Source organism: Monodelphis domestica, chromosome 1 (genome assembly GCF_027887165.1).
Source record: "Monodelphis domestica isolate mMonDom1 chromosome 1, mMonDom1.pri, whole genome shotgun sequence".
Taxonomy (NCBI): Eukaryota; Metazoa; Chordata; class Mammalia; order Didelphimorphia; family Didelphidae; genus Monodelphis; species Monodelphis domestica.
The window spans coordinates 463917557-463932476 of record NC_077227.1 but is presented as its reverse complement, the minus strand read 5'-3'; the positions used below and the strand labels follow the sequence as shown (position 1 = coordinate 463932476).

Below are 14920 nucleotides of genomic sequence, written 5' to 3'. Positions count from 1 at the left end.
AAAGAGTTGGGCATGACTGAACAATAAAAATAACCAGTTCTTTATGGGAAATCCCTTCCCACTCTATACCATAATTGGTACATCTAGAAATTACTTTTATAAACTTATCTGAGCATTTGTATCTTCTATGGCTTCCTCCACCTTCCTCCAGCCCCACCCTCCAAATAAACTTTGTCTTTGCTGCCTTTGTATCTACAGAGCCTAGCACAAAGTAGGCTCTTTATAGATGTTGGTTGAATTGAGTTGCCCAACATCATAGTTGGGTCTAGAACCCAAGGCTCCTGATTCCCAGTCCACTGCTCTCTCCACGACCTCATGGTGTTTTCAGACATCATGCCCAGAGTTTGCCTCTTGGGTGAACAGAAGGGGTAGGAGGGATTTGGAGTTGGAAGATGTGGAGTAAAATTCAGTTCTGCCTCTTCACTACCTATATGGCTTGAATAGAATTCTCTGTGACTAAATTTCTTAATCTGTAAAAGGAGGATATTGGGTTCTAAATTTCCTTCTAATTTTAAATCTCTGAGGCTGGGGACTGGCTGGCCGAATTAGAGGCTAAGGGGGGAAACCTAGAAAAAATATGTTATCTCATTTGATGCTTAAAACAATCTTGTTCAGAAGATAGAGGAAGGATTATGATCCCCACTTCTTTCACAGATATATAAATTGAAGGCAAGAGAGAAAGAAGTGAATTGCCAAGGATCCCACAGCTCGGTAGGAGTATAGCTGGTTATTAAAATGTAGGACTCCTAACTCCTAGGCCACATACTTTGCTCACTATGCCCATTCTTTCTCCATCTCCACTTCCTAACCTTGATTAACTTGTCTAGAAAGCTGCTGTACCAGCAACCACAAGCTAGAGTCCTTTCTTCCAGTATGGGATTGAAAATGAAATGGGTTGTATTGGGAGCAATCAGAAGTCTTTCCTCCTATATTTGCATTTCTCCAGAAGAAAAACACCCCCACGCCTTTTCTTCCCCAACTGACTAGAACAATGCAAGAAAAGTCTATGAAACTATAGGAAAAAGTCTGTTTCTTCTCCTGACTGGATACAAGAAGTCCTTCTGGGAACTACCTTCCCCTGAGGAAGCCTTATGCAAACTAGTTTAGCCTCTACTTAACTCCAGGAGTTGGGAGAAGACAGAAGAGGAAATTGGTAAAGGGATTTGCCCCAGATCCACAAGTAAGTGGGAAAAGTAATATCTAGTTTCCTGTTTTCAGAAATATGTTCTTTTTATTACATAAATGGATAGAAGCAGGCTGCACCTATAAAATGGAAGAAGTTACCAGGTGGATTAAAAAACCAGAATCCAATATATCTAGTTTACAAGAAACATATTTGAAATAGAAAGATACACATAGAGTTAAAATAAGGGGCTGGAGGAGAATCTATTATGCTTTTATTGAAGTTAAAAAAGATAGGGGTAGTGATTATGATCTCAGACAAAGCAAAAGCAAAAATATATCTAATTAAAAGAGATAAATAGGAAACCTATATTTTGCTAAAAGATATCAAAGACACTGAATTAATGTTAGTACTGAATATCTATGCACCAAATGGCATAGCATCCAAATTATTAAAGAAAATGTTAAATGAATTACAGAAGGAAATAAAATTATAATAGTTGGGGACCTCAATTTATCTTCCCCAATAGATAAATCTAAGCATATGACAAACAAGAAAGAAGTTTAAAAATTTAATGGAATTGTAGAAAAGTTGTATATGGTATTTCTCTGGAGAGTATTAAATAGAAATAGAGAGGAATATACCTATTCTAATCTATGTAGGGCACTTTCACCAAAAAATAATTTTGTATCAAGATATAAAGACCTCACAAACAAATGCAGAAAAGCAGGAATATCAAATACATCTTTTTCTGACCATAGTGCATCCAAAATCACATTCAATAAGGGGCCTTTGAATCATAGACTAAAAATTAATTGGAAACAAAATTACTTAATCCCAAAGAATGGGTCAAAGAACAACTCACAGAAACAATCAATGATTTCATTACAGTTAATGACAATGAACCCACATGCCAAAATTTGTGGGCTGCAGTCAAATTAGCATTAGGGGAAAATTTGTATTTCTAAACCCTTACACCAATAAAAGAGAAAAAGAGTAGATCAAGAGTAGATCTGGTTGACCCTAGAAGGGGGATAAAACCAGAATCAAACAGAAGCAATGGAACTCTTGGGGGTCACAAGAATTGGGAAGGTTAGCTTTGCTGGTCTCATCAGAAAGGGAAAGGCCTAACTTAACATTGGGAAACAGCTCTCACTGACGCACAGAGATAGGACCCTGGCCAAGTGACCCCATGATATCCAAAGCTAAGTCCAGTGCTTTGCAGAGGAGAATCAACAAGGAGCTAAGCACTCCCCCAGAGTTCTAGAGAATCACCCCACTCATTCATGGAGGCCTTGCAGTGAGACAAAGAATGCTATAGGATCACAAATTTAGAAATGGCAGGGAACTTGGTGGTAATCCAGTTCAACTTTGTATTTAATAGATGAGGAAATTGAGGCCCATAGACTTTACAAGTCTCAAATGAGCTGCTGGGACCAGAATACAGTTAGTTGGTATATAAGCTATGATTTGAACCCAGGCTTCAGTGTGGGGAATGATCCACTATTTAATCCAATCCTTTCTTTTTATGACAGGGGCAATCAAAATCCAGAGAAGAAGAGTGATATGATTAAGGTTTTACAGTATCAGAGATACTATTATTAGGACTAGAACTCTGGCTTCCTACCTCTCATTCTACTTTCTATTAACCCTAGATGTTCTCAGACATACTATGATCTTGATAGAAGGGGTGGGACATTTTGATGCCTGGAATATTGGGAGGAGAGCCTGAAAAAACCACAGTATTCCATGTTCATGATCTCCTTTGAGCCTCATGACAATGCTGTGAAATGGCCATTATTATTCCCACTTTATACCTATATTTAAGAAAAAGATATGCTATAAGCCAGATGATTCCAGAGGAGCTTTTGTCCTTTAGGTTCTATGCTTGTGGTGACATCAGGGATCCCGCCCTATAAACAGTCCTCCCCCAAACCAAGACATTTCACAAGCAACCAAAGTGCTGGCAACTGTACCAGGAGATAGCTTTCTGAAAAGCCTACATTTCCATTTTTTGCTCCAGTCACTGGACTTGGAAATAACCATCCCCACCCAGAACATGAAGTCCCATTATTGGGAAATAGCTTGGAAATAGTTTAATGAGTGACCACAGAGGTGTTTTCATCCCCAATTCTGCCTGCAAAACACTGAGGTCAGAGTGTTCCAAGGCTGAAAGGTTGGAAGGCGGAGAGAGAAGAGAGGGGCAGGATGAAAAAACTTCAGCCAATAACTGTGGCCTTATAGGGCAGAGCCAGGAACTCATGGAAGTTGGATGGATTTGAGACTCAATGTAAGCAAAACCTTCCTAAAAATTAGAATTATCATCATCCCATCATTTATGGGGACATTGTACAGGAGATCTTCCATCAGTTACAGGTTAGACCAGATGGATTCTGAGATTTCTTCAGCGGGATCATGGACTTTAAGGTGAAATAGATCTAAGAACCTAACCCACTTATTTTACAGATGAGCAACTGAGGTCCAGTGAAATAGAGGGACTTACCCCAAACCAACCAGATAGCATTTGTACCTAGGAGATAGGATTTGTATCTAGAGCCTATGACACAAATTCAGTTTTCTCTCAGTCATGCTGCCTCTCCTATGCTGAAATATTGTTCCAGGAGGCAGAAAATCAAACCATCACCAATGTCACATGTTCCAAACCCCTCCCTGGATTTCACTCTTTCTCATTATCCATCTCATTCCAAGCTCTGTGATCTGTTATGTGACTGCAGGCTCTTAACACAGTGTCTGGCACACAAGAGATGCTTAATAAATGTTTATGCATTGATTGGCCTCCAGTAGAAAGAGTACTGGCTCTTGAGTTGGAGGAACTTGGTATGGATCACATCACTGAAATTACTTCTGTGGCCTTGAACATGCCACCTAACTTCCTTAGTTTTTGGTTTCCTCACCTTTAAAATGAAAAGACTTTACTAGATGGTCTCTGAGTTCTCTTTTCTCTTCTAACTCTGAATCTATGATTCTATGACTGTAATTCATAATCTACTTCACAGTCTACTTCCCTCTTACCCCTATCCTACAAGTTCCTTCTGTAAAATCCCTCCTGCAAGTTGTAGTTGTAGGCAAGTAGTATGTGAGGGCAAAGAAGTAGAGTGGAAAGTACACTATATGACGTCTGGAGAAGAACCTTCCAGATCTGAAGGAATGTACGGTGCTAAAATCCTCTCCAATACAGTCTTTCGGAACATTTGTTTTTCCCTGTCCAGGGAACAAGCAGAAGAGAAGAGATTTCATTGTCTTACCTCCTGCCCTCTCCAGGCAGGCAACATGGACTTACAGACTTTGATCCAAGTATGCAAGTATGATCTGATATTGCAGACTTCAGGACCTTACCCAGCCTTTCTCTGTAGGATGAGAACTTTTTTAGCTCCAAAAGGATTTAGCTGTGGTAGTAAATGGGTTGACTCAGGGCTCTGGTCCTGGATCACTTGTGCTACACAAAAGGGCTGCTTATATTTAGCTCTATAAAATCTCTCTCCACTGGGACTCATTATGTAGGCAAAATGGTTGGCAGGAAAAGCAGTAATATTAGCTAATAATTATAACTAGCTTTTATATAGTGCTTTATGGTTTACAAAATGCTTTATAAACATTATCTCACACATCTCTGGGAGTTAGGTGCTATTATTTCCATTTTACAGATGAGGAAAGTGAGTCAGACAGAAGTTAAGTGACTTGCCTAGGACCACGCTGCTAGGAAATATCTGAGCCACGATTTGAACTAGATTCTTCCTGACTCTGAAGTCCAATGCTCTACCTGCTGTGTCACAGTAATTGCTAGCCCACAAGGTTAGATTGGGGGTCAGGGGAATGGCACAGTGAAGATTTCTTCCCCACCTCAAGCCCATTCCATTCCTAAACTATCTTTTTCAGCTGTCTGAAGTACAAATTTCACATCACTCTCATGTCCTGAAATCCTCCCAAATGAGCTGAACTTGGGTTAACAAGCTTGTACAGATTCAGATTAGCCCTGTGAAGGTCAAGCCTAGCATGCAGTCATACTTCAGGGCAAATTGGTTCAATCAGATTGTGAACTTTCAGTAAAAGTGAGGGGGGGGGCAGGGAGTGTAGGAAGAGACAGTGGAGATACTCTTACACTCCTTCAAGGCCTTAAACTCAGGCTAAAAGTCTAAATATTGAGCACTTGCCCTTCCTGTACGACTCTCCCAATCCCAACCACGTCTAGCAAAAAGACACAGACTTCCCTTCCCCTGAGGAGTGTCCTGTATCTTTTCTGCATGGCTGGCTAAAGATAAAGATGCTATCAAGAAGCAGGGCAATGCCAAGACAATGAGGCCAAGCAGACTTCACCTCATGCTAGACTGAAGCCTAAAGAGAAGGCAGAAGAGCCCAGGTGGGAGATGTCCCTTCAGTGTCCTCTGTGGACTTTATGTCCCTCGTCCTCTTGGCTACGTCTCACCCACTTGCATCAGCACCGTTCCTAGCACTCATCCTGCTTCCTCACCCAGAATCTGGCCTCCCTTCAGGGAGCCTGGAAATGTGAAGAACTAATAATAATAATGAAAACGGATTTTGAAGGGCAAGGGAGCAGAGTGAAGATCAGGAGAAACAATTATAATAGATCTCTGCTCATTTCCTCCCCACAAATCTTTTTATCTGCTTAGGAAAGAGCAGGAAGAAGTGAATAAGGAAACTAGGTTTGTCAATAACATATCTTTTATTTAATTTTATTTTTTCAGAATGGTATACAAAGCTGCCAGATGTAGCTAGATAAATATATCTGGCTGATATCAAGCCTGTTAGGATGTGGCCAGCCCTTTTCCTCCACCCCTCAGTCTTTCTTTTACCATGGATACTTTACACTAAGCCTGTGCTTCCCCCCGTGGCCCAGAAGCCCTTGGGCCCAAGGGTAAGAGCGTCGACTTCTTTGTGGGTGGATGTGAATGCTCCTGAGGCTTGACAAGCTGGTCCCTGAGTCCTGGTTTATTGGACTTTGCTGAGCTGAACCAACATTCTTCTAGTTTCCAGCTCTAAAGACTTTGGCATCCTCATGTTTGGTTCCTTTGCTCTCATCTCTGTCCATATCCCAGAGGGTCAAGGCTGCAGATAGAGATTGTTTGTTGAAGGGCCTCACGTGTGGGGGTGACGCACAGAGCCAGATAGAGGGCCTGTTGCAAGAGCAGTTGATATCGCTGAGAGACAGCAAAGCCTCTCCTGGCTTCAAGGACCCCAGATTGAGCAGGGGTGGGGGCACAGGGAGACTCCAAGGTCTGCCTCTCCCACCCTTCATCAAGAACTGTACAAAGATATCCTCAATCACAGTTAGAAAGTCAGTTCTCCGCTTCGCTGGAAGGCTGAGGGCTCAGGATCTCCCTAGCTTGTCCTCGGAGGTGACTGGGTCTAAGCTACATGGTTTGGGCACATCATCTCTGATGAGAGGAGGGGATGATGAAGAGACCCAGGCAGTAGCAGTTTCATGGAAAGGACAAAGGTGGAAGCCAGACAAGGCCCAGCTAGGGATCTCATGGGGCTTCTGAAGGCAGAGTGGAGAAGCCATATTCTGCACCAAACCTGGGATGTGGGGCACGGCCTATCATGGAAGCACTCAACACATTCAGCTTACTTAGCACAGTGGCCAGCACACAGTAGGTGCTTAATACATGTTTACTGATTGATGGAATGGACGAGCCAAGAAGGGCTGGAGGAGTTGGGACATCAGGGTTCCTTGCCTCTAGAAAGCCCTCAGTAGGGATAAGGTGAGACTGAGATGAGAATGACAAACACGTTCTGGTACCGAAGTATTCGATGTTCCCCGTAGGTGACCGCTTGCACTTTTAGGCGGTAAACACCAGCATCGGTGAGTGGTCGGCGGGTGTAGATTGCACCCTGCCCACTCTGAGGTTCCCGCAAGGCAAAGGGACTGTTAGGGTCAGGCTCTAGCACCGTCAAGACTGTCCGATTGGGCAGGACACCCCCATCTGAGAAGGCTGTTAGGCGGACGACATCATGATCGGCCCGGATGCCAAAGGGGAGAGTGAGAAGCTTATACTGTAAGGTGAAGGGGCCCCCAGAGCTACAGTCCAGGGCACAGCGACGGAAGCACATCCTGTAGGATAGACAGACACATACACACAAATGGACACACATGGACAATCATGGCTTCCAGTTGTAACTAGAAAAGTCCTTTGGCCCTGGAGAGGGGGAGAGAGGAGGCTCCTGAGCTGGGACTAAGGCCAGTCTCCAAACTATGAGGATAGGAAGGTAGGTCAAAGGGCACCGAGAATAGTGAGGGAGCTAGAGATAACTCTTCTCAAAGATAAGTTAAACAGCAGGGAATATTTAAGCTAGAGGAAAGAAGTCTCCAGAGAAAGATAAAAGAATTTACTTCAAATATTTGAAAAAGCTGACCTATGGAAGAGGAATTGGACTTATTCTGCCTGGTCCTAAAGGGCAGTGCTCAAATCAAGAGAATCACTTCCTTTTTCCATATTTAAATATTTCTTTCATTTCTGGTTGCATTCTTTTTTTTGTGCATAAAGGAAGATTGTGGCTCAATATGTGAAAATCCTTATAAAAATATTTTTCTCTGCATCTGAGCAATGATTTCCTAGGGAGGGAGAATTCCCTTCCTCCGTCCCACTTCAGATCAGCAACCACTTGGTAATTTGAATCTTATGTGGTCCTGAAGGTTTAAATGACCATGTATGTGGGAGCATAGATTTAGAGCTGGAAGAGACTTTAAAAGGCTTCCAGTCCAACCCCCTCATTTTACAGAAAAGGAAACTGAGGTCTAGAAAGATTAAGTAACTTGCTCAAAGTTACACAACTAGTCAGTATTACAGGTGGGATGTGAACCCAAGACTTCATGACACCAAGTCCAACACTTTATCTATGGTGTATGCTGTTGAATAATTAATTAGTCAACCAAAAGAGAAATGCATTGTGTCTGGATGTTAATGGGCTTCCTATCCCTGGAGGTGTTTACCATGGAGAAAGCTGGATCATTACTTGTCAAGGATGTTGTAGGAGAGATTCCTATTGAGGTAGACAGGATGGACTACATGACCTTGGAAGTCCCTTCCAACTCTGAGATGATGAGGTTCTATGATCTTGTTTATTAAGCCCTGGCCAAAGTCATCCAGTCCTATGGTGTCATCCCTGAACTAGAGGAGGATGTTGTCTTGGAGTGGATCAGCTTTCTGTCTGTCTCTTACCCAGGACTGGAACCCCTCCTGTATGTAGCAGGGCATGGTGTGTCCACACACTGATAACTGCCACGGGTGTTGAAGCACATCTGGCTGGGGCCACATTTGATGCCTTCTTCCACACACTCATTGATGTCTGGAAGAGAAATAAGAATTACAAAATGGAGGAGGAATGGTGTGTGTGTGTGTGTGTGTGTGTGTGTGTGTGTGTGTGTGTGTTTGTGTGTGTGCGCGCATAATGGGGAAGAAGAGAAATAGGAAAGTAAGGGAGAAGACCAGTAAAGATGAGGAAGATAAAAGAAAAAAGGAGAGAAGAGAATAAGAGAGGAGAGGAAAGGAAAGGAAAGGAAAGAGGAGAGAAGAGCAATGAGTGGGAGGGAAGAGGAGAGAAAAAATTAGAAATTCCTGAGAATGACCAATAAATTAAAAGAGCTGGGTCCTCAAGCTCTACCACCTACTCAATTCTGGTATCCAGACCCTGCATGCTCTGGAAACCCAGGTCCTCTAAAGCAGCCAGGTCATTTCAGCTCTTCTGACTGTGCCAAGGTCTCCAGAGCCTACTGGTCTATATTCTTGGTTCATTTCTATAAAATGGGAAGAAGCTGGGCCAATCATCTTTGGTCTTGTGATTGAGGACATGGGCTTTTGAAGTGGAAGGTAAAATACTCGAACAAGTGGTAGGAGTAGATACCAACCCTTTGCTTCAGGCCTCCATCAGGTCACCCCTATTGAAAGCTAAAGCCTACCTTCCCTACCCTATGTTTTTCCAATGACTCTAGTCTTCACTGATAGTAGAGATAGTAAACCAATGGTCATGCAGAGGAAAAGAAGGAGTTCAAGGATGGACTCAGCCCTGGTGGGAAATTGGATTTCAGCTCAAAAGCATCAGAGATGCTTACAAGTACTTAAAATAATATGACCTTATGTTAGAATAAGAGCTATGCTTTTCAAAGATCTTTCACACCTTTCGGGAAAAGGGTGGGGGGCTGAGGGAGAAAGGGAGAGAGATAGAGAATTTGAATCACAAAATGTCAGAAAAAAATTATTGAGGCAGCTGAGTGGCTCAGTGGATTGAGAGTCAGGTCTGGAGATGAGAGGTCTTGGGTTTAAATCTTCCTTCAGATACCTCCTAGCTGTGTGACCCTGGGCAAGACATTTGACCCCCACTGCCTAGCCCTTACCACTCTTTTGCCTTAGAACCAATACACTGTATTGATTCTGAGATGGAAGGTGAGGAGAGATAGAGACAGAGAGAGAGAGAGAGAGAGAGAGAGAGAGAGAGAGAGAGAGAGAGAGAGAGAGAGAGAGAGAGAGAGAGAGAGAGAGAGGGAGAGAACAATTTTCAAAAATTGTTTCTATATATATTTGAAAAAAATGTTAAGAAAAAAAAAGATCTTTCATGACTATCATCTTATTTGATCCTTCTTAGATAGGTAGTGCAGGAATTATCTCCATTTTACCACTGGGGAAAGTGGGGCCCAGAGAGATGAAGAGACTTTGTCAAGCTAGCAGCAGAACTAGGATTAAAACAGATATCTCCTTTGGTGCTCTGTCTCTTCAGGGCCCAGGACAGAGCTCTTACCCTGGCAGTTCTTCCCACTGGAGAGTAGGCGGTACCCAGCTGGGCAAAGGCACTGGTAACTGCCCTCAGTGTTGCGGCAGGCATGCTGGCACAGGGTCCTCACCTGGCACTCATCAAGGTCTAGAGAAGGCCCCAGTATGGGTGGGAGGGAAAGAAAGAAAGCTGAGTCAGAAATGGCCCAAGTGGCAGCACGCCTAAGTTTTAGGGAACAGGGAAATAACCTGCCTTAGGCTAGGAGTTGGGTGGCCCCTGTGTCTCTCCACCCTGCTCCACCCCCGACCTTCCCAAGCCACCTGGGGCTTAAGCAAGAAGCAATTCTCAGTCCAGGCTAGCAGTCCAGGGAGAGCCCTGGCAGATGATTCATTTCTTCTCTGATAGTATCCTTACTATCACCACCAACCTAAAGGGCATCAAACCTTCAGAGGCAGATGATTTGGGAACAAACCTCAAGTAATCTGGGGAAAAGGGAAGGGGTGCAGCCTAGGCTCCATTCTAGGTCTACAGCCATGGTTTTTCTCTCTATTCCAGTCAAACTTTCACTATTCCCCAGCTCATGTATATTCACACTACTCTTGCTAGTCTAGAGTGTTGTTGTTCAGACATTTTTCAGTTGTGCCTGACTCTTTGTGACCTCATTTGGGATTTTCCTGGCAAAGACACTGGAGTGCTTTGCCATTTCCTTCTCCAGCTCACTTTATAGATGAGGAAATTGAGGCAAACAAGATGAAGTGACTTGCCCAAGGTTACGCAGCTAGTTATGTGTAATGATTGGCTGGGCAAAAAAGTCTGTGTCAAGTTCAATACTGACAACTCAATAGGAGACCTAAAGAAACTGATCACAGCTCAGACTGGTACCCATTGGAACAAGATTGTCCTAAAGAAATGGCACACAATCTTCACCACGTGACCCTGGGGGTCTATGAAATCCATGATGGAATGAACCTGGAGCTTTATTACCAGTAGGGGCAGCAAGATATCATCCCCCAATCTGCACCTCTTCTCCCTTTAAAAAAAGTTTAATAAAATAACTTCAATGCCAAAAAAAAAAAAAGAGCTAGCTGAGCAATTCTGGGCAAGTCATTTACCCACAGTTACCTAATCCTTGTCATTCTTGTCTTAGAACTGACACTAATAGGCAGGCTTTGGAAAGGGAGAGAGAGAGGGAGAGAAGGAGAAAGAAGAGGGATGGAGGAGAAGTCATGTCAAGGGGTGTAAGGAATGTTTGATAAATAGGCATATATTCCTATTGAAATAACTTAATCTATTTACCACTTAGGTACATCTACATAGTCAACTCTAGCATTTATTTCTTTTTAAATTAAATGTGCACATTTGAGTTTCCTGAAGTCAAGAAATACAATACAATACAATACAATAAAATGTTTGGGAACCCCCTGTTAGAGACTTTAAGACATGAAAATTACTTTGGTGGTGGGGAGGGCAGAATACTAATAATTGTTAGAGCTGTAATTGTTGGTTACCATTTTCAGTCACTTTAATTGTTGTTGTTCATTTATTTCAGTCACATCTGACTCATCATGACCCCATTTGGGATTTTTTTTGGCAAAGATACTGGAGTGGCTTGCTACTTCCTTCTCTAGCTCATTTGACAGATGAGTAATTGAGGCCAACAGGGTTGAGGGACTTGCCCAGGATCACACAGCTAATAAGTGTCTATGGCCAGATTTGAACTCAGGAAGAGGAGTCTTCTGATTCTGAGTCTAGTGTTCTATTCATTGCACCATCCAACTGCCCTTTCTATTGCAGATATGAGAACTGAAGACCAGAGAGGTAAAGCAACTTTGCTTAAGGTCACACAGATAGTACTCACCTGAAACAGAACCTCAACTCTGGGCTTCATCAAGAAGATCCACTATACCACACTCTCCCCTGCAAGTCCTCCTCCCAAAAGGACATCTCAGACCCCACTAGACTCTCATACATCTGACATTCTGTAGCACTCATTGTATAATCCACATATATATACACACACACACATATATATATATATATATCAGAAAGAGCTCTTTTCAATTCTTATAGGAGAATGATCTAGAAGTAACTCAAGCACAACATTACAGAATTTAATCCACACTGTATTTGAACATATTATTGCCCTTTTCTTATTCAAGATTTCTATAAAGGTTACCAGGACAGCTAGGTGGATAGAACCCTAGAGTCAGGAAGGTCTGAGTTCAAATTTGACCTCAGACACTTATTAGATGTGTATGGCCCTGGGCAAATTACTTAATCGTATTTACCTCAGTTCCTTCTCTGAAAATGAGTTGGAAAAGGAAATGGCAAACCACTCTAGGATCTTTGCCAAGAAAACAGTAACTGGGGTCATGAAGAGTAGGATACAATGGAAAAAATGACTGAAAAACAACAATAAATATTACCTCCAATTAATCTGGAATAGAGTCATTTTGGAGGGCATAAAGGACTAAGGCAATTTAGACATCTCTCTCTGTAAATTCAAAGTGGCTTGGATATATATTAATGTTAAATTCAATAAAACTGTTTTGAGGAGATTTGAGACTAAATCAATGAGTCTAATTGCTAAACTACTAAGTTGGTCCTACGTTTTCCAGCTCAGCGGGGACCCATGGGAGTGCCACAGCAGTTCCAAGCTCTTCCTTACCAGTGCAGGCTCCATTCCTCCTGGTGAAGCCCGGTGGACACCAGGTCCTACCAGCGGAGCTCAGGGGACTTCCAATGGGCCAGAAAGAGATCCATGCATGGTAGGAGCCCCCATGAGCTCGGGCTCGGGGTCGAAGCCAGGATGGGAAGGATCCCTGGTAACTGATGGTAGTAACATTGCTTTCTATCTTTTCCAGTCTACCACAGGCCTTGCCATCTTGGAGTAATGCCTGACCTGGTGGGCACAAGCATCGATAGCTGCCCTGTAGGTTGTGGCACTGGTAAGCACAGATTTTAGGCAGCTGCAAGCATTCATTAATATCTGAAAAAAAAAGAAAAAGAAAGATTGAGAGTCCTTGAGCATTTTGAGACTTCAGCGGAAATGTCTCTTTTATTCTAATATTAAAAGTCCTCCACCATCTAGTCCCATAGGCATGTAGGATTCTCAGCTCCAAAGGAAACCTAGAGATTCTTCTAGTTCAGGTGTCTCATTTTGCAGATGAGAAAACTGAGACTCAGGAAGTTTTTTTGAGGGCACGTAGGTAGGAAGAAAAGGAGCTGAGGATCAAACACAAGTCTTTTGACTCAAAGCCAAGTGAGTTTTCCAACTGTATCTCTACATAAACCCCTTTGGTTTAGCCATGATGGATTACTTGATACTTCACCAACCCATACCTTATAATTTTCCTTTTCCACGTCTTTTCACATGCCATTTTCCCCTCCCTAAAATGCCTGCTTTCACTTCTATCTAAATTGTACCCAATGACAAGTCACAACTCCAACCCCAGCCCCATGTCCTCAAAGCCTTCCCTGGTTGCACCAAGTCACAGTGATCTCTTCCTCTTCAGGTTCCTGCAACTCTGATAAATCTGCACTGTTCATAGCATCCCGAGGCTTGCATGGTTCATAGGCTCATAGATTTAGATCTGACAGGACCTTAGAGGCCAATGAATCCAACACTTTCATTTTAGTGATGAGGAAACTGAACCTGAGATAGGGTAATTGACTTCTTCAGGGTCACACAGCTAGGAAGTATATGAGGGAGAATTTTAATCCAGGTCTTCCTCATTCCAAGTCTAGTGCTGTATCTACTCCTTATTTATAAATTGTACCTAATGTAGGGCTTTGGAGATTACAGGCACCTGCTTCATTTATTGGGTGTGGGGGCTAAAAGGGACTTTAGAAAGCTACTGGGATCCTTTCATTGGAACTACAAGAAAACAAAGACCATAAAGCAAATTGGTGACTGGGGGAGACAACAATACAAAAAACATCTGATGGATAAGTACAGAGCATGATGCCAGGCATAGGGCCCAAGACTCCTGATTCTTAGGCTAGTTCCCTTTATGGCACCCCACAAATGTGCCTTGGGTTGGGTGACAAATTCATTTGAAAGTATTTTTAGATGTACAGAGGAATCAAATAACTTTCCTAAATTTTATCAGTCTGTTGGTGGTACGAATGGGATTTTTTACCTAACTTTCCACCCAGATGCCCTATGTGACCAGTTCCTCAGCTTAACCATGAGGAGAAAGGATCTCATAGTACCAAATCCATGGCAGATCTGGCCTTGAATCTAAACTGCCTAGGAGCAGCCAGAAGAAGAACTGGTTTGAACCTGTCTGGACTTGTACTGTCTCCCCTATAACCTCCCCTATCTTTCATACACATACATTTGGGGAGGATGTCAGTTAAGCTGACCTCTCAGGCCCAGGACTGACACTAACACGTCTCTTAGCTGTCTGACTCTAGGTAACGTTACACTCTGAGCAGCTCTAGCAATGGCCCAGTCAAAGCAAGGCATAGGGATCTAGAAGCTCCATCCTGGACTGAATACAAATAATATGAAGCAAGAAAGTCCAAAGAGAAGCAGTATAAATGATTGGTGGGATCACAAAGGAGGCCAGATGAGAACAGGCCTAAAATGTTGAGACTCGCCAGCCTGGAAAGGTGATGGATAAACAAGAACATGATTATCAGGAAGAGTATGGATGGAATCAACATGGCCTTGGCCCCCAAAGTCTGAAATGCCAAGATGAGTGGTGGGGCCATTGATGCTTGAGTGAGTCAAGATTGGAGAGACAAAGGGAAGTTCAACTTGCCACTATTAACAGTGGCCTATGGAACTTGTTACCCCAAGAGATGGCACAGGCAAGAAATAGAAACAGATGTCCAAAGGATTTGAATTTTCAAATGGCACATCTATGAACAGGCCCTCCAAGAAACCTGGGACCTAACTTTTAAGGCTGACATCAGGTAGGACAACTTTGTCTTCCCAGGATTCATCTTTGGGAGTCACTGTTGTCAGCAAAATACTGGGGCAGATTTGATTCTGCGGATTTAACTCAGTGGAGCAATTCCTGAGCTCCTCTTATGAATTCCTGA

General features: G+C 42.9%; 1 protein-coding gene and 1 pseudogene across 4 annotated transcripts in view; one reads left to right on the top strand and one right to left on the bottom strand.

Annotated features, from left to right (window-relative positions):
• Positions 1 to 5806: 5806 nt before the first annotated feature.
• Positions 5807 to 14920, bottom strand: part of HMCN2 (hemicentin 2) — a 222500-nt gene continuing 213386 nt past the window's right edge. For 3 of the 4 annotated variants that reach the window (XM_056812558.1, XM_056812560.1, XM_007475271.2), the window contains 4 exons: positions 12537 to 12857; positions 9896 to 10015; positions 8323 to 8449; positions 5807 to 7214 (listed from right to left, as the gene is read on the bottom strand). In XM_056812558.1, coding sequence (XP_056668536.1) covers positions 6851 to 7214; positions 8323 to 8449; positions 9896 to 10015; positions 12537 to 12857 — 932 coding nt within the window. In that variant the 3' untranslated portion in view covers positions 5807 to 6850. The remainder of the gene's footprint in view (positions 7215 to 8322; positions 8450 to 9895; positions 10016 to 12536; positions 12858 to 14920) is intronic. The other variant, XM_056812559.1, reaches the window with a different exon arrangement.
• On the top strand, positions 10008 to 11097 carry LOC130456461 (ubiquitin-like protein 5; annotated as a pseudogene).